Source organism: Ornithorhynchus anatinus, chromosome 1 (genome assembly GCF_004115215.2).
Source record: "Ornithorhynchus anatinus isolate Pmale09 chromosome 1, mOrnAna1.pri.v4, whole genome shotgun sequence".
NCBI lineage: Eukaryota > Metazoa > Chordata > Mammalia > Monotremata > Ornithorhynchidae > Ornithorhynchus > Ornithorhynchus anatinus.
This window is the reverse complement of record NC_041728.1, coordinates 27,522,427-27,540,049: the sequence shown is the minus strand read 5'-3', so window position 1 is coordinate 27,540,049 and position 17,623 is coordinate 27,522,427. Positions and strand designations below refer to the sequence as shown.

The following is a 17,623-nucleotide window of genomic DNA, read 5'->3' as shown; positions in this document are numbered from 1 at the left end:
TATCAGAATAATAATAATTATGGCATTCGTTAAGCGCTTACTACGTGCCAGGCACTAGGGTGGATATAAGCAGATCGGGTGGGACGCAGTCCCCGTCCCACGCGGGGCTCACCGTCTTGATCCCCATTTTACGGATGAGGCCCAGAGTTAAGCGACGTGCCCGAGGTCTTGCGGCAGATAAGCGGCAGAGCCGGAATTAGAACCCGTGGCCCTCGACTCCCGGGCCCGTGCTCTAGCCACTGCATTATGCTGCTGAACTGCCGCACGGTTCTGATGAAGGAAAAAAATCACCACGGCAAAAGCGTAGAGGAAATGAGGCTCCCGGGGACCGTAAACCTGGATCACCCTTCCTGAGATCCACTAAGAAGCAGCGTGGTTTAGTGGAAAGGGCAAGGGTTTGGGAGTCAGAAGGACCTGGGTTCTAGTCCCGCTTCGCACTTGTCTGTGCTGTGTGACCTTGAGCTAGTCACTTCACTTCTCTGGGCCTCAGTTCCCTCGTCTGTAAAATGGGAATTAAGGGTGGGAGCCCCAGGTGGGACAGGGGCTGTGTCCAACCTGATTAACTTGCATCTACCACAGCGCTCAGAAGGGGGCTTGGCACACAGTAAGCACTTAAACGCCAAATTAATTAACTCATCAATCGATCTATTTGTTTTCGGGCGAGGCTCTGCCCTGTCACACTCACAGGGTGGATCACGGTTCCCTCCCCGCCCCCCGGGGAGGATCCCGTTCCAGTTACAACTGGGGACAAGATATTCCCCTTCGATCTCTCCTCCGCCTGCTTAATCCAGCACCTCCCGCTTAGCGATAGGAAAACAGTTTCGTTGGTTTTTCCCGTCGCGTGGCAGCGGAGAAGGGGGTGAAGCCTAATTCTCCGAGGTCGCGAATCCATCTCGAGGCCCTCGGGTAGCAGCCCGAACCAGTCAGGGGACCTGGGCTCTCACCTCAGCTCTGCCAGTTGCTTGCGGTGTGACCTCGGCCAAGTCCCTTGCCTGCTCTGTGCCTCTCCGTTTCCTCAACCGGAAAACGGGGATTCAATTCCTGTTCTCCCTCCTACTTGAGCCGGAGAGTCCCCACGCGGGACAGAGACTGCGTCTGACCTAATTAACGTGTACCCACCCCAGAGCTCGGAACAGGGCTCGACGCACAGTAAGCGCTTAACGGATACCGGAAAACGAACGAAACAAACGGTCCCCTTTTACCTGCTTGAGTAAATGGAGCTCGGGGAGAAGAGTAGGGGCCATCAGCTCTTCGGTCGTTTCTTCGTACCACTGTGACCCCTGGAAAACGGAACATCCGAACGTGTGGTGGTCTGTTGCCTGTCCCCCTCGGCTAGACCGTAAGCCCCTCGGAGGCCGGAACTCCGTCTACTTACTCTCATGCTCTCCCACGCAGAGGGCTCTGCGCGCAGTGAGCGCTCGCTCAATTAAATACCACCGATTGGCAGATCTTTCTCTACGGGAAGAGGATCACTGACCTCCGTGTGCGAGGCCGATTCGCGAGCCTGGACGGCATCACGAACTAGATGCGCCGGTTCGTCGTGGGCAGGGATCGTGCCCGCCGACTCCGTTGGACTGGAGCCTCCCGAGGGCTCGGGACAGCGCTCCGCGCACGGCACCGACTTTCACTACGGGCCGACGATCATCGGCTTCGTCGTGTGAGGGCCGATTTGTGAGCCTGGAGAGAGCCTCAAGCTGGAGGGGCAGTCTGGCCGGCTCACTGTGAGCCGGGAACGATCCGACCAAATCTGTCGTACTGTACTCTCCTCCTCTAGACTTGTGGGCTACCAACTCTATACCATTATACTCTCCCCCTCTAGACCGTAAGCTCGTGGCGGGAAGGGAACGCGTGCGCTAATTCTGTCGTATCGTCCCGTCCTGCACATAGCCCTCAGTAAACCCCACCGATCGAATTTCTCGAGCGCTGTGTGCACGGCACTGTACTCGGCGCTTGGGAGAGCCCAACGGAAAGATAAACGGACCCGTTCCCTGCCCACGACGAGCTTCCGGTCTAAAGGGGGGAGACAGACAGTAAGAGAAATAAACCCATTCCTCCTCCCCGGTGCTGAGGACGGCGCTCTGCACACGGTAACCGCTCCGCGGACGCGGCGGACCGGTTGGCGGACGGCGAAAATTACCTTGTACGTGACCTCTAGCAGCGCGTAACAAGGAATGTTCGTATCCACGTCGACGGGGACAAGCAGCCTCGGCTCTGCCGCCAGCACGTAGAGGTGCCGCAGTGCCTGGAGGTGATACCTGTCCACGGAAAATACGGACGAGCCCTTCGGAAAACCGCTTTGCAAAGGCACCCGACGACGGCCTGTCGACTGCCAGGTGGGGAAGACTCGTATCCAGCGCTCAGAACGGTGCTTGGCACATAGTAAGCGCTCTATCCGCTCTGCTACACAAGACGCGGCGGGGCACAGTGGCGAGAGCCCGGGCCTGGGAGTCAGAAGGACCCGGGTTCTCGTCCCGGCTCCGCCACGTGTCGGCTGGGTGACCTTGGGCAAGTCACTTCACTTCTCTGGGCCTCAAGTTACCTCATCCGGAAAATGGGGATCAAGACTGCGAGCCCCATGTGGGACAGGGACCGGGTCCAACCTGATTAACTTGTACCTACCCCAGTGCTTAGAACAGTGCTGGGCACATAGTAAGCGCTTAACAAGTACCACCACTATTTTTAATCGTTATTATTGTCTTTATTCTATTAAGCTGGATACATTTGGCCTGTCTGGCTGTAGAGAAACAAGACCCCAGGGCTCCGGCTCTTAGTGTCTCATCTAAAATTCTTAAAGCACGAGACCGAGGTGCAAGATGAAGTGCACAGAAAAAAAAATTAACCCCCACACATCTTCGATGCCGTCTGAGAGGCTAAAGCGAAGGTAGGTCCACACTAAAGATACCGCATACGTACAAATGTTTTACAGGAAATCGGGTTTCACCGGTGAGACGTCAGATTATTATTTAAGCCCAAGGGAACATCTTTATTGAGAACGAAAAGAGCCAAACACTTGATAGACTTTCAAAAAAAACTGCTGAGATGGCCATTTCTAAAAACTTCTTTAAGAAGCTGTGAACACTTTTCCCGTTTAAACTCTCTCTTTACTTCCAATGAATAATACCCGTCACACATCCTTTATCAGACCACGGTCTCGGGCTACCGCACGTTACCGAAGACCTTCTGGTAAAGTTCACATTATAGTTGGTGTTCTAATGAGGAAGACATTACCGACGGCAAGGTTTTCCGTGGGCCGTCCCCTGGAACGATTCCGTGGGACGCAACGTAGCCTCAGTGGAAAGAGCACGAGTCTGGGAGTCGGAGGATTTGGGTTCTAATCCCGGCTCTGCCACTCATTTGCTGTGTGTCCTTGGGCGGGCCCTTTTAGCTTCTCGGTGCCTTAGTTCCCTCATCTGTGAAAGGGGGATTCATTATCCGTCTCCCCTCCGATATAGACGAGGAGTCCCGCGCGGGACCCGATGATCTTGTATCTACCCCAGGGCTTAGTACCCGGCTCTGCCACTTGTCTGCGGTGTGGCCTTGGGCATGTCACTTCACTCCTCTGGGCCTCAGTTACCTCATCTGTAAAATGGGGATCGAGACGGTGTCCAGCCCAATTTGTAACCACGCCAGAGCTTAGTACAGGGCCTGGCACATAGAAAGGGCTTGACGAATACCACAATTATTATCATTATTACTGACACACAGCAAGCCCTTAAATATCACAATTATTATTAAGATACCATTCAATCTGGGTCAGGGCCGAATAAGTCAAAACGGAGGTGGGTATATCCTCTAATAAGAGCACTTCTCCTCAGGTTTACTGTTCTATGTCATAAAAGTAACAATGGATTACTAACGTTATAAGATATAAAATCTATATCTTTAAATGATTTGCTATAAATCGCTTCTTTATTCATACTAGAAGCAGCGTGGCTCGGTGGAAAGAGCCCGGGCTTGGGAGTCAGAGGTCATGGGTTCGAATCCCGGCTCTGCCGCTTGCCAGCTGTGTGACCGTGGGCAGGTCACTTCACTTCTCTGTGCCTCAGTTACCTCACCTGTAAAATGGGGATGAAGACGGTGAGCCTCACGTGGGACAACCTGATGACCCCGCATCTACCCCAGCGCTTAGAACAGTGCTCTGCACCTAGTAAGCGCTTAACAAATACAAACGCCAAAGTCTGTCTCCCTCTCTAGACCGAACGCTCGCTATGGGCAGGGAACACCCCTGCCAATTCTGTCGCACTGTACTCTTCGGAGCGCTTAGTACGGTGTTCCGCATACAGTTAAGCAGTCGATAAAGACCACTGATGGAGTGGGTTTAGCGGGGAGTGTGGGTCATCCGAATCACGGTAGTGTTTTCAAGCCAAACGACAACACCAAGAACCCAGCCAAATTTCCGAGGCCTGAAGATTCAGCTCATCTACGGCCCGGACACTGGCTCCGACTAAACTAGACATTCTGCCGTGCAAGGGAGAGTAAAGTGTTCATTCAGTCGCATTTACTGAGCGCTTCCTGGGTGCAGAGCACTGTACTAAGCGCTCGGACAGGCAATTCAGCAACAGACAGAGACAATCCCTGCCCACAGCGGGCTCAGAGTCTAGAAGAGTTCTGAGTGAGGCCTAGCCTGGGAGTTGGCTGGTTTGCTCCCTCTGTCAGAATGAACTCTGCTTCCTCCACAGCCTTGAAGAAGTGACTGGGTCTCCAGAACACAACGCAAATCTGGTGGGGGGGGGTGGGGTGGGGTGGTATTTTTCGGGGCTGTTTTCGAGGGTTTTTTGATATTTGTTCAGCCCTTACTATGTGCCAGGCACTGTTCCGAGTGCTGAGGTAGATACGAGCGACTCAGGTCGGCCACAGGCCCTGTCCCACATGGGGCTCACACTCTTCATCCCCGTTTTCCAGCCGAGGGAACTGAGGCGCAGAGAAGTGAAGCGACTCGCCCAAGGAGCAGCTGGGACTAGAACCCGGCTCCTTCTGACCACCCCCAAGCCCGTGCTCTATCCACTGGGCCACACCGATTCTCCACAAGGTTCCGCCTGTCTTTCCGAGACCGGGACAGCACCGAACGCAGACGCATCAAGAAGCTTTCCCTCTCCTCCCACTCGAGCATTTCACTCCGCGAATGAAATTCTGGTCGGCCCGAGGTTCGGTCTAGGGTGAGGGTTACGGAGTCCGCCCGACCGTGTCGGTGGGTGTGGGAATTCCCGGCTTCCACGGGAAGGGGCCAAGGGGATGGGAACGGGGGACGGGACGGGGAGGAGAGAGTTTCCATTCATTTCATCTCACTCCCCCTCGCTCAGTAATGTCGCAAAGATCGCGGTTCCATTTCCCGTGAACCAGGTATCCGGTCTCGGAACGAAAGGGCGGTGAAACTAGGCCCGGTCCCACTGACGGATCTGGTGAGCACCTGCTACGTAGCAGTAAGAATGCCACCTGCCCCAACTGCAAACGGGCCATTTTGGACCGACTCCCTTTCTTCCTTCTCTGTTTTTCTTTTAAACGGCATCCGTTACGCGCCCACTCCGCGTCAAGCACCGTTTCAACCGTTGGAGTAGATACGGGTTGAGCGGGGCGGACCCGGTCCCGGTCCCGCCCGAGGCTCACGGCCTAAGTGGGAGGGAGAGCGGGTACTGCATCCTCATTTTTACACAGCCGAGGAAACCGAGGCCCAGAAAAGTGAAGTAACTTGCCCAACGGGGAAGTTGCAGAGCCGGAATTAGAAACTAGGTCTTCTGACTCCCGGGCCCGTGATCTTTCCACTCAGCCACGCTGCTTCTTTCTCTCGTTCATTCAACCGTACTTACGGAGCTCTTACTGTGCGCAAAGCACTGTACTAGAAGCTTGGGAGAATTCCATATAACGATACCCAGACACATTCCCTGCCCACAACGAGCTTACTTAAAAGGGAACGGTCAGGGACTCAAGGGATGCTAATAGCGAAACGACAAATAAATACTACTAATTACGGCGGCATTGCTGTGGACAGGTCATTCTCATCCGTCCGTGGCTCTTCTCTTTGTCTTTCCCACACCGCAAGAGGTGAGTTCCTTCAACTTTCCCTCACCCGGAACTGAAGGTCAGGCCAGTGATGTGCTTGGAGTACAAACATTAAAAGAAAACTCACCTATTGTCGGTGCTGTGAACTGGAAAGTGGGGATAGAGTGCGCAAAGAAGGGCGGCGATTGAAGAATTTGAAGTACTCAGAGAATATCTGCAAAGAGAGTCAAGCAGGAAGGGATACGATGATCAACCAGGGTGGGCGGGATTTTACTCAAAGCACTCTTGAGAATCAGGAAATCGGGTTTGTGTGGCCAGAGTTTCCAAAATAGGGGGCTAATTCACACACAGAGAGACCCACGCACAAACCGCTCGCTCGAAACTACAGAAAACTTGTTGAGTCCGGATTTGTTGGAGGAGACGCGACGCCGCCAAAATATGCCTTTGCAGCAATACTGTCTACTTTTCCATTTTCTCCGGCACCCGACGCAAGAGGGGTCAGGATCGCTCTTAACATCAAACCTAACATTTGCCCTGGTTAGCGGGGGGGGGCGGGGGCAGACGTGTTTTTAGGGGAAGAAGGGCTGGACGGTTTTGGCTGTCGGCTATCGCTGGGTTTGGGAAGGGAGGACAGGGTAGAGGAGGGGAAATCGTTGCAGAAAAGCCTCAAATTAAGCAAAGAACCCATGACCCAAACTTAATATCAGATCCCGTACCCTGGCTGGTTTGATGGAATCTGTGGGTAGGGAATGTGTCCGTTTATTGTTATATTGTACCCTCCCAAGCGCTTAGCACAGTGCTCTGCGTACAGTAAGCGCTCGGTAAATACAACTAAATGAATGGAATGGAAATTGGAATCGACGGAACTTCACCCGAAACAACGATGCCTCGGGTACACAGAGATTCTACCGGCGGCAGTCCCGTGGTCTTGGACTCCCAGTCGAGAGCGGGACTCCGGGACCTACGGAGTGATGTCTCGTCATTCGTTGGGAGCATACTGCGTGCAGAACGCTGTACTACGCACTTGGGAGAGTGCAATACAAAAGAGGGGGTAGACACAATCCCTGCCCACAGGGAGTTTACGGATTAGAGGGGACGGACAATAAAACACATTACGGGGCTAAGGCGGAATTAATCAGTCAATGAATCCAACGGTATCTACTAAGCGCCTACAATAAGCACTAAAGAAAGCAGAGTAGCACCGAGTTGGTAGATGCGATCCCTGCCCACACCACGTTACGGCGGGGAACAGATATTAAAATAAATTACACGTAGGGGAACTAGTAGAGTAGTGGGATAAGTACGTAAGCGCTGTGGGGCTGAGGTGAGTATCAAAGTGCTTAGTTGACACAGGGGGAAGGGACGGGGGGATAAGGGCTCACTCAGGGAGGGCCTCATGGAGGTGATGCGATTTTTGTGATGGTGGGGAAGCGTGGTGGTCTGCCAGGTATGAAGGGAAAGGGAGTTTCGGGCCGCGGGCACGGAGTCGGTGGAGAGCCGGAAGAGCCGGACATACAGTGAGAGCGGGCTGGCGTCAGAGGAGCGGAGCGTGCGGGCTGGCGGTAGAGAACCGAGGGCCGATGTGGCGATCCATCCCTGAACACCGTCCTGCTTCGGCAGGCGTCCGTCCCTTTACCGGATTAAAATCCGCCGAGGGGAGTCGGGGGCGGCCGGCCAGAACGGGACAGAGGAGAGGGAAGGGGGAGCTACAGGGCGGAAAGAGGAAGAGGGAGTCGAGGGCCAAGGAGGCCGCTCCCACGGCGGGGGCCGTGGACGGACACAGAAGCGAAGGCCGCCCTGGGGACCTGGTGAATTTCAGCCGGCGAACGTTACCAGCGGGAGAGGGGGAAACCGCACGCCTGCGAGGATGCGGCGTGCGAGAGCTGACGCTAGTCTGAGAACCTTCACTTGTGTATTTCCTGATTTGTGGGTTTCAATTTGCAGCCCCGTCTCTGAGATGCTCTGGGCTTTTGCTTTTCTTTAAAGGGTACAGGAGAGAAAACCAACGGGAAAAATCGCGGCCTGGAAGCACATCACAGGGAAGACCGGAGAGGGGGGATGCATGTGAATCCCATCCCATCCGGGGAAGAACAGGTCAACCGCTCTTTCCTTAGCAGGACAGAATAAGACAACGGCTACCCGGTCCGTCCGTCTTTTCTCTCACGCAAGAAGCCCACGCAGTCTGCCTCCTCGCTCCGAACCCCCTCACACAAATCCACAGCACTCCGGCACAGGTCCTTCGGCACTCTGGGGGAAATTTCAGCACGACAGTTCTAACCAAGAGCCCGGTGGTCACGCTACTCATCCATCGCTGCATCAAACAGAAACTCCTCAGTATTGGCTTTAAAGAACTCAGTCAGCTCTCCCCCTCCTACGTCACCTCGCTGCTCTCCTACTACGACCCGACCGGCACACTCCGCTCCTCTAAGGCCAACCTTCTCACGTACCTCCGTCTCATCTTTCTCGCCGCCGACCTCTGGCCCACATCCGCTCTCCGGCCTGGAACTCCCCCCATATCCGACAGACCGCCTCTCCCCATCTTCACAGCTCTGCTAAAATCTCCCCCCAAGAGGCCTTCTCAGCCCTCCTTTCTGCATCACCTGTGCACTTGGGCCTGGTCTCCCGCTGCGCTACACTGTAACGTCTGCCTTCCCTTTCGGTCTGCAGGCTCCTTGTGGGCAGGAATCATCCTAAACCTTTACTGGACTCTCTCGAGTGCTCGGTACAGTGCTCTGCACACAGCAGGTACCCAGGAAACGCCACGGACGAACCGATCGCGCTCTACCTCCTCCCAATTTAACAGAGCCCCTTCTCGCTCGAGACCGCTCATAGGGTTCGTGTGCATTTCTGAGAGCCTCCCGTCCGAATTCAGACCTCGGATATCATTTCGGTTTCTTTCCGATCGACGGAAGGGAGAAGTTTCTCTCTCACATTGTAATGACTCACTCAGCCATGGCTGAAGGGATTTTCCCTTCACGTCTCCCGGAGCCTGCCCTCAGCAACACCGCGGACATAATAACTGAACGTGAATTTGGTAGAAGAGAAAGAGACTTCTGACAAACACACGAACCGACCAGACGCCGGCGACTTTAAGGGTGACGCTTCCAAAGGTTGACCGGGGAATAAGAGACCCTGCTTGTAAGATCCGATCGCTCTGGGGAAAAAAAATCACCGATCGGCTCCCTCTCTGCCGGAAATCACGGGCTCAGTTCTTGTCGTGGGGTCAGAGTGCACTTCAAAGGTCACACGGCTCTGGCTTCCGGGCCGGCCCTATTCCCGAACCGGTCAAGAAGCTCGTCGTCTTTCTTGAAAATTTCCAGAGGAAACGATTCCTCTGCTCCCCGAGACCCAGGTGGCAGTGTCTGACTTGCCACCCTCCCTGGGGTTATGCCGATTTTTTTTTTTTTTTTTACAGCCAATTTTAATCTCCCCACCTGCCCCAGGCCTAATCCCCCTTATTCTGACCCCCGTAAAGACGGAGCCTGTCTCTCTTCACGTCTTTGAAGGCTGGGAGGCCTGATGCCCGCCCATCGCACACATACACCCTTCTCGAGGCTGAGCTCCCTTGATTCTCTTTCCACCTAATCAGGTCGACTTCGCCACTGATTCTCCACCGGCTGCTTTCTGAGTTTTCTCTATTTTCCATAAACCGCAAGGACCAATTCCCACAGAGGAGAAGCCGGGACGCCGCCGACTTCGAGAGCGAGACCTAAACTAACTCGCCAAACTGACTCTCTTCCCCTCTTCGAAGCCCTCCTGAGAGCTCGCCTCCTTCCAGGAGGCCCTCCCAGACTGAGCCGCCCTTCCCCCAGCTCCTCCTCCCCTCCCCATTCCCCCCCTCCCGCCCTCTGCTCTTCCTTCCCCTCCCCTCAGCACGGTGCATATCTGTCCATGTTATTTATGACCCTATTTATTTCGTTAATGAGGCGCCTATCTCTCTGACTCTGTTTATCCTGACGACGTCTGCACTACACTGCTTGATTTGTTTTGTTCTGTTTCGCTTTGCTGTCTCCCCCGTTTAGACCGCGAGCCCGTTATTAGGCGGGGACTGGCTCTCTCCGTTGCCGAACTGTGCGCTCCAAGCGCTCACTTAGTACAGTGCTCTGCACATAGTAAGCGCTCGATGAATACTACCGAATGAACGGCTTCCGGGTTCCTGACCGCCTCCGGGCCTGTGGAAGGAGCACGGGTCCGGTTCTCCTCCCGGCCTGCCGGGTAGTCCCGGGGCCACGCCAGCCGTGACGAAGACTTCTCTCCGAAGAGGCACCTAGGGCTCTCCGAGAGCTGGAGAGGTCCGGCGGGAATGACGCCGGAAAAATGCTTCGCCGAGAGATACAGGCGGCGGGATTGGCTTTTCCCATCTTCCTTCACAGCCCCAGGTTTGGGACTCTACTTGACTGGGATTCCAAGATAACGCTCTCTCTCCTCGCTCTCCTCTCCGAAAGAGTAGTCTTCCGTTCGGCTCTGGTCTCATCTAAGTACCTTCCGCCTCGTGGGTTTCACTTAGAGTTTCAAACTGCGAAGCCGTAACTTGATTCGATTCACGACGACGTGCGGTTTGGTGGCTCGGTATCACCGATTCAACCACGTGGCTTCCCCCGGTGAGCCATCCGTAAACCTATATCCCGCGTGAGACGTACACACGGACGCAGAGACGCACACTCCCACGAGGACAAAAACAGGTCTGGAGGATTGATTCGCCACCCCTGCTCTACCGTCTCCTCCCGAGCGCTTAGCACGGTGCTCTGCACAGAATAGGCGCTCCATAAATACGACCGACTGATTTGGTTAGGAGGCTATCGTGTAGGTTTTAGGAAGGACCCAAACCGGGTTACGGGGCTTTCTCACGGCGTGCGACCCGAAGAAAGAGGACGAGAAGCCCTTCCCCTCGGGCCAAAATCGGAAAAAGGATGCCCGCCGTACCTTCCTCCTCCCAAAAAGAGAAGTCCGAGAGCCATGTGATGCGCCAGGTGGAACCCGTAGTTCATCTCTCCCCCCGTCTTCTTGTGCAGGAAGCGGCAGAGCTGGAGGACCTTGAGGTTCCCGGAGCCGGCCATCACCATCGCCAGGGAAAGCAGCACCACGCTCAGACACGTCTCCAGGTTATAATGGCCCGTCTGGAAGTGTCGTTCGAGGAGAGATGGCAGGATGCGAGGGGTTAGGGTTCAGCCCGCGACCGGACGACGGAGACCGCGCGGCGGTAAGGATGGCCCGGACTGACCGAGCGCTTACTCTGTGCCAAGCGCAGTGCCGAACGCGGGGGAACGACACGAGTCAATCGGATCGGACACGAGTCCTGTCTCCTGAGTAGTAATAATAATGTCGGTATGTGTTAAGCGCTTACTATGCGCAGAGCACCGTTCTAAGCGCTGGGGGAGATGCAGGGTCATCGGGTCGGCCCCCGGGCGGCTCACGGTTAATCCCCATTTTACAGATGAGGTCACTGAGGCACAGAGAAGTGAAGCGACCCGCCCACGGTCACACAGCTGACAAGCGGCAGAGCCGGGATTCCCACCCGTGACCTCTGGCTCCCAAGCCCGGGCTCTCTCCACTGAGTCACGCCGCGAGGAGAAGGGTACGGGCCTGGGAGCCCAAGGACCTGGGTTCTAATTCCAGCTCTGCCACTCACACGGCGGCACGGCCTAAGGGACAGAGCCCGGGCCTGAGGGTCAGAAGGACCTGGGTTCTAATCCCGGCTCTGCCACTTGTCTGCTACGTGACCGTGGGCAAGTCACTTCATTTCTCTGGACCCCAGTTCCCCCCCTTGGAAAACGGGAATTAAGACCTTGAGCCCCTTGTGGGACAGGGGCTGGGTCCAATCTGGTATTCGTTGAGCGCTTCGAATAGTGCTTGGGTTGTTAGTGACAAACAAATGCCATCATCATCACTCGCCCGCCGTGTGACCTCGAGCAAGTCATTTCACTTCTCTATGCCTTCGTTTCCTCCTCTGTAAAATGGGGATCCAATACCCGTTCTCCTTCCTACTGAGACTGCGAGCCTAACGCGGGACAGAGAACGGGTCCCATCTGACTGATCTGTGCCTGCCCCAAAAGCTTAACACAGAGCGTGGCACACGGTAAGCGCTTCCCAAATACCGCTATTATTATGAGAACACTGTACGTCTCGACTTAGTAAGGGGGTTTATAGTCTCAATTATTCTGAACTGTAACAAACTGCAGATAGAGAAGATTAGATTAGAAGCAGCGTGGCTCAGTGGAAAAAGCCCGGGCTTGGGAGTCAGAGGTCATGGGTTCAAGTCCCGGCTAAGCCACTTGTCGGCTGCGGGGCTGTGGGCGAGTCACTTCACTTCTCTGGGCCTCAGTTCTCTCATCTGTAAAATGGGGATGAAGACTGGGAGCCTCACGTAGGACAGCTTGATGACCCTTCATCTCCCCCAGCGCTTAGAACGGCGCTCTGCACGTAGTAAGCGCGGGTTAACAAATACCAACATTATGAAGTTCACAGAGTGTCACTGACGAATATATACAAGAGCATCGCACAGTACGGTGTCAATATAAAAGTACGAAAACCCTAAAAGGACTTACTACAGAAGCGGTCGGGGCTGACAAGCACTTCATGAAATCTTTCGCGAATCTGTACTGGGGGGGGGGGAAGAAAAGTGAAAGAAATAAGACTCAGGAAAGAGAGAAAGCCAATTCCAACGATCAGAAAGAAACGTCGCAAGACACGGTGCCTTACCAGACAATAAAACGCGGCTAGGTTTTCTGAGCCTGCAAATCGAAAGCCCAGAGACAAGCAGGCTCCAGCAATTATGTAAACATGTGCTTGCCTAAAAAGAAAGCAAGATACAAACCGAGAAACGCTCTAGTAATTATTGGATTCACACCAAGAAAACAGCCCAAATGACTTGGAGAGAGAGGCACTGGGTCGAAAGCAAAAAAATAAATCCTACTCGCTATATTGCCTTCTGATTCATTTGGAAGTCTCGGTTGTACTCATCTCTGCATATTAAAAACCCCGCACAAAGAACGACATTTCGGGTCACTTCCCCGTCAGCCGTGACTACCCACGGCCTTGCAAGGATTCCCGCCCTCGTGCCTTATGGTTCGCCAACGCAAACGGCAAAAGCAGAGGGGGGGGCTCCAGCCACGGGTGGTCCCCCTGTCTGAGTCGGGAATCCTTGAGCTTCGCCCACTTGAGGGGCGAAGCATGCTCCGGTTGCATTTGCAAATGTTTTTTGAAAAAAATGCTCCAGTTGCATTTTCTAATTTTTTTTTTTTTTTAACGGCATTTCTTAAGCGCTTAAGACGCATCAAGCGCGGTTCTAAGCACTGGGGCAGATAAAAGATAGATTGGACACGGTCTTCGACCTGCACGGGGCTCACGGTCTTAATCCCCCCGTTTTCCCAGATGAGGGAACTGAGGCAACGATAAGTGAGGTGACTTGTCCAAGACCACACGGCAGGCAAGTGGCGGAGCCAGGATTAAAACGCGGGTCCTTCCGATGCCCAGCCCCGTGCTCTGTCCACTGGGTCGCAGGCGGAATTTACGTACACAGCCTAATACTTGGCCGTTTCCCCTAACTGAAATCTGTTTTAATGCCTGCCTTCCCGGCTAGACTCTAAGTAGACAAAGACACGATCTCTGTACCTCCCAAGCGCTTAGTACAGTGTTCGGCACAGAGTAAGTGCTTATCAAATCGCCTCGATTCTATTTAGTTGCCATTGTTTTGACGAGATGTTCTTCCCCTCGACTCTATTTACTGCCACTGTTCTCGTCTGTCCGTCTCCCCCGGTCAGACCGTAAGCCCGTCAAAGGGCAGGGACTGTCTCTCTCTGTTGCCGACCTGTTCATCCCAAGCGCTTAGTACAGTGCTCTGCACATAGTAAGCGCTCAGTAAATACTATTGAATGAATGAATGAATGAATATAAAATACCACCGATCGACTCATCGATTGATTACTGATTCCTCTTAGGAAAACCCCGCCTCCCACTAGAGAAGCAGCGTGGCTCAGTGGAAAGAGCCCGGGCTTGGGAGTCAGAGGTCAGGGGTTCGAATCCCGGCTCCGCCGCTTGCCAGCTGCGTGACTGTGGGCAAGTCACTTCACGTCTCGGGGCCTCAGTTACCTCACCTGTAAAACGGGGATTAACCGTGAGCCTCCCGGGGGACGACCTGATTACCCTGTAAATCTTTTATTTTACTGCTATCGTTCTCGTCCGTCCGTCTCCCCCGATTAGACCGTAAGCCCGTCAAAGGGCAGGGATCGTCTCTATCTGTTACCCACTTGTACATTCCAGGCGCTCAGTACGGTGCTCCGCACATAGTGAGCGCTCAATAAATACGACTGAATGAATGGATCTACCCCAGCGCTTAGAACAGTGCTCTGCACACAGTAAGCGCTAACAGATACCAACATCATTATTATTATTATTATTACTACTCACGCCAGGGTTTCCAGGTTCAGTTCCTCTGAGGATGGCAGCTCTGTTTCATGGAGGGAGATACTGTTTTCTCTTATGATCTGTGGAAACATACGGACACCCGTTTATTGGGGCTCACCTTTTAACTTGCAGCTCTTCTTTGCAATGTGGGAAGCGGTGTACCTTGTGTCATCAATACATGCACGAAAATTGCAGGAACCTGCCCCGATCATTCTAACGTCCACCTAAAAGCAGGTGCCATTCGCCCTGATATTAATTTTTTCTAATGATATTTATTAAGCGCTTCCCGGCTCCGCCACTTGTCAGCGGTGTGACTTCGGGCAAGTCACCGAACTTCTCTGCACCTCGGTTCCCTCGCGGGGCTAGCATAATGGCTGAACATAAGCTGACGATACAAAGACTAAACGGCGCCGGGGCGTGTCGCACCGGGCAACCCCTCACAGGACGGTCTACCGCCACTTGTCTGCTGTGTGACCTTAGGCAAGTCACTTAACTTCTCAGTGCCTCAGTTCCCTCATCCGGCAAATGGGGATTAAGACCGTGAATAACCAACACCGTCGTTACTATTTTTAGACGCTGACGACGAAAAACGCGGCCTGAAAATCATTTCTGGACTGACCCTTTTGGGCCCCGTCATTTCCGAGGAGGTAAGTGTCTAGTAATAATAACGATAACGTTGGTGTTTGTTAAGCGCTTTACTACGCGCCGGGCACTGTCCTAAGCGCTGGGGGAGACACGGGGGAATCAGGATGTCCCACGTGGGGCTCGCGGTCTTAATCCCCATTTTACAGATGAGGGAACTGAGGCCCAGAGAAGTGACGCGACTCGCCCACAGTCACACGGCTGACAAGTGGCGGAGCCGGGATTCGAACTCATGACCTCCGACTCCAAAGCCCGTGCTCTTTCCACCGAGCCACGTCTAGTCACTTTGCTTCTCTGGGCCTCGGTTCCCTCATCTGTAAAACGGGGATTAACACTGTGAGCCCCATGTGGGACAGGGACTGTGTCCAACCCCGATTAGCTTCTATCTACCCCGGCGCTCGGAAGAGGGCTTGACACGTAGTAAGCGCTTAACGACTACCGTCATCCTTCTTATCATCATCACTCTCCGGGCCACGGCTCCCTCATCTGTAAAATGGGGATACAGGGCGTGAGCCCCACGTGGGACGACCTGATTACCCTGTATCTACCCCAGGGCTTAGAGAAGTGCTCGACACGTAGTAATCACTTCAGAAAATACCGTCATCATCCTTATTATTATATGCTGTTGATGCCTACTTGTTTCGTTTTGCCGTCTGTCTCCCCCTTCCAGACTGGGAGCCCGCTGTTGGGTAGGGATTGGCTCTGTTGCCCAACTGTACTTTCCAAGCGCTTGATACAGTGCTCCGCACACAGTAAGCGCTCAATCAGTACGACCGGATGAATGAAACATACTAGCACTCTGAGCTGAATGTGGCAAGCACCATCGATAGGGCGAAGCTGAAAGACCCACCGCCAGAAACAGTCTAAATTTGAACGGGATGCTAAGGTGAACTGCCTGTTGCCTTCTGCGGCCCAGAAAACGTCCAACACTTGAGACGGACCCACAGATGGAGAGACACGGATATGGATCCCGCAGGATATCTTCATGTCTGCTTTCCTCATTAGAATGTAAAGCTTCACGTACACAGGGAATGTGCCACTTCTTTATTCCGGTGAAAGACAGGGAGAAGGGAAAGTGGGGGGGGGAGGGGGGGAGGGAAAGAGAGGGAAGGGAAGCAGCGTGGTCTAGTGGAAAGGCCTGGGAGTCAGAGGACCCGGGTTCTAATCCCAACTCTGCCACTCGCCTGTTGCGTCAACTTGGGCAAGTCACTTTGGGTCTCTCCGCCTCAGACGCCTCGTCCGGTCACCGGATTAAGACGGTATGCCCCATATGGGACAAGGTCTGTGTCCAACCTGAGTAACTTCTATCTACTCTAGACTCTGAGCTGGTGGTGCTCGGGGCTTGTCACTGTTTACTGCTGCAACGCTTTCCCAAGCCCTTAGTACGGTGCTCTGCGCACAGCAAGTGCTTAATAAATATGATGAAATACAAAATAAATACAAAATACTCCAGCACTCAGTACAGTGCCGGGGACACGGCGAGCGCTTAAATACCATTAAAAAAACCGAGAAAAACACAAGCGAAACAAAAAAACCCACACGATCCACAATACGGCCGCTCACGATAATAAGGACGACGATGACGTTTGTTAAGCGCTTATTATGTGCCGAGCACTGTTCTGAGCGCTAGGGTAGATTCAAGGAAACCAGATTGCCTCACGTGGGGCTCACAGTCTTCATCCCCGTCTACAGATGAGGGAACCGAGGCACAGAGGAGTGAAGTGACTCGCTCAAGTTCACACAGCAGACAAGTGGCAGAGCCAGCCAGAATTAGAGCCCACGACCTCCGACTCCCAAGCCGGGGCTCTTTTCCACTAAGCCAAGATCACCTTTTCGAGATACATAACCGCATTGTACCACCAGGCCCAGAGCAGGTGGAGAAGAGATTGGGTATTAGATTATGTAATTGATGAAGGAAGTAAGAGATGGGAAGTTTTAATCTCTAGACAAATTCTGGGGAGGTTAGACGCCGTGAGGACGCTTCGATTCCAGGTAGGAAGCATAAAGGGAACCGAAGGAATAGCCCGCGGTCGTCTGTGGGCAGGAAATCGCATCTACCCACTTTATTGAATCGTTCTTTCCCAATCACTATTATTACCGTTATGACGTCGGTAAAGTGTTTGCACCGTGTGAAGCACTGCCCCAAGTGCTCAGGTACATACAAATTAATCAGGTCGGACACAGTCCCTGTTCCACATGGGGCTCACCGTCTGACTAGGAGGAATCGTAGGCACTGAACACCAGTGTCAGAGTCGGCAGGTGATGGGTTCTAATCCCAGCTCCTCCGCTTGTCTGCTCTGTGACTTTGGGCAATTCACTTCATTCATTCAATCGCATTTACTGAGCACTTACTGTGTGCAGTTCTCTTCTCCGGGCCTCAGTTACTTCATCTTTAAAATGGGGATCGAGACTGTGAGCCCCATACGAGACACCCCGTCCGACCTGATTTACTTGTATCCACCCCGGGGCTTAGTACAATGGCCGGCACATGGTATGCACTTAATAGAATAATAATAATCGTTATTATTAGTAAATAGATACTGTCTTTAACTTTCCAAAGACACACCCTTGAGAACCGAGG

General features: G+C 53.5%; 1 protein-coding gene across 2 annotated transcripts in view; it reads right to left on the bottom strand.

Annotated features, from left to right (window-relative positions):
- ANAPC1 (anaphase promoting complex subunit 1) overlaps positions 1-17,623 on the bottom strand; it is a 97,362-nt gene that overhangs the window by 13,616 nt on the left and 66,123 nt on the right. For both annotated transcript variants that reach the window (XM_029061318.1, XM_029061328.1), the window contains 7 exons: positions 14,404-14,480; positions 12,697-12,787; positions 12,543-12,596; positions 10,921-11,114; positions 6,125-6,211; positions 2,138-2,255; positions 1,203-1,280 (listed from right to left, as the gene is read on the bottom strand). In XM_029061318.1, the coding sequence (XP_028917151.1) occupies positions 1,203-1,280; positions 2,138-2,255; positions 6,125-6,211; positions 10,921-11,114; positions 12,543-12,596; positions 12,697-12,787; positions 14,404-14,480 (699 nt within the window). The remainder of the gene's footprint in view (positions 1-1,202; positions 1,281-2,137; positions 2,256-6,124; positions 6,212-10,920; positions 11,115-12,542; positions 12,597-12,696; positions 12,788-14,403; positions 14,481-17,623) is intronic.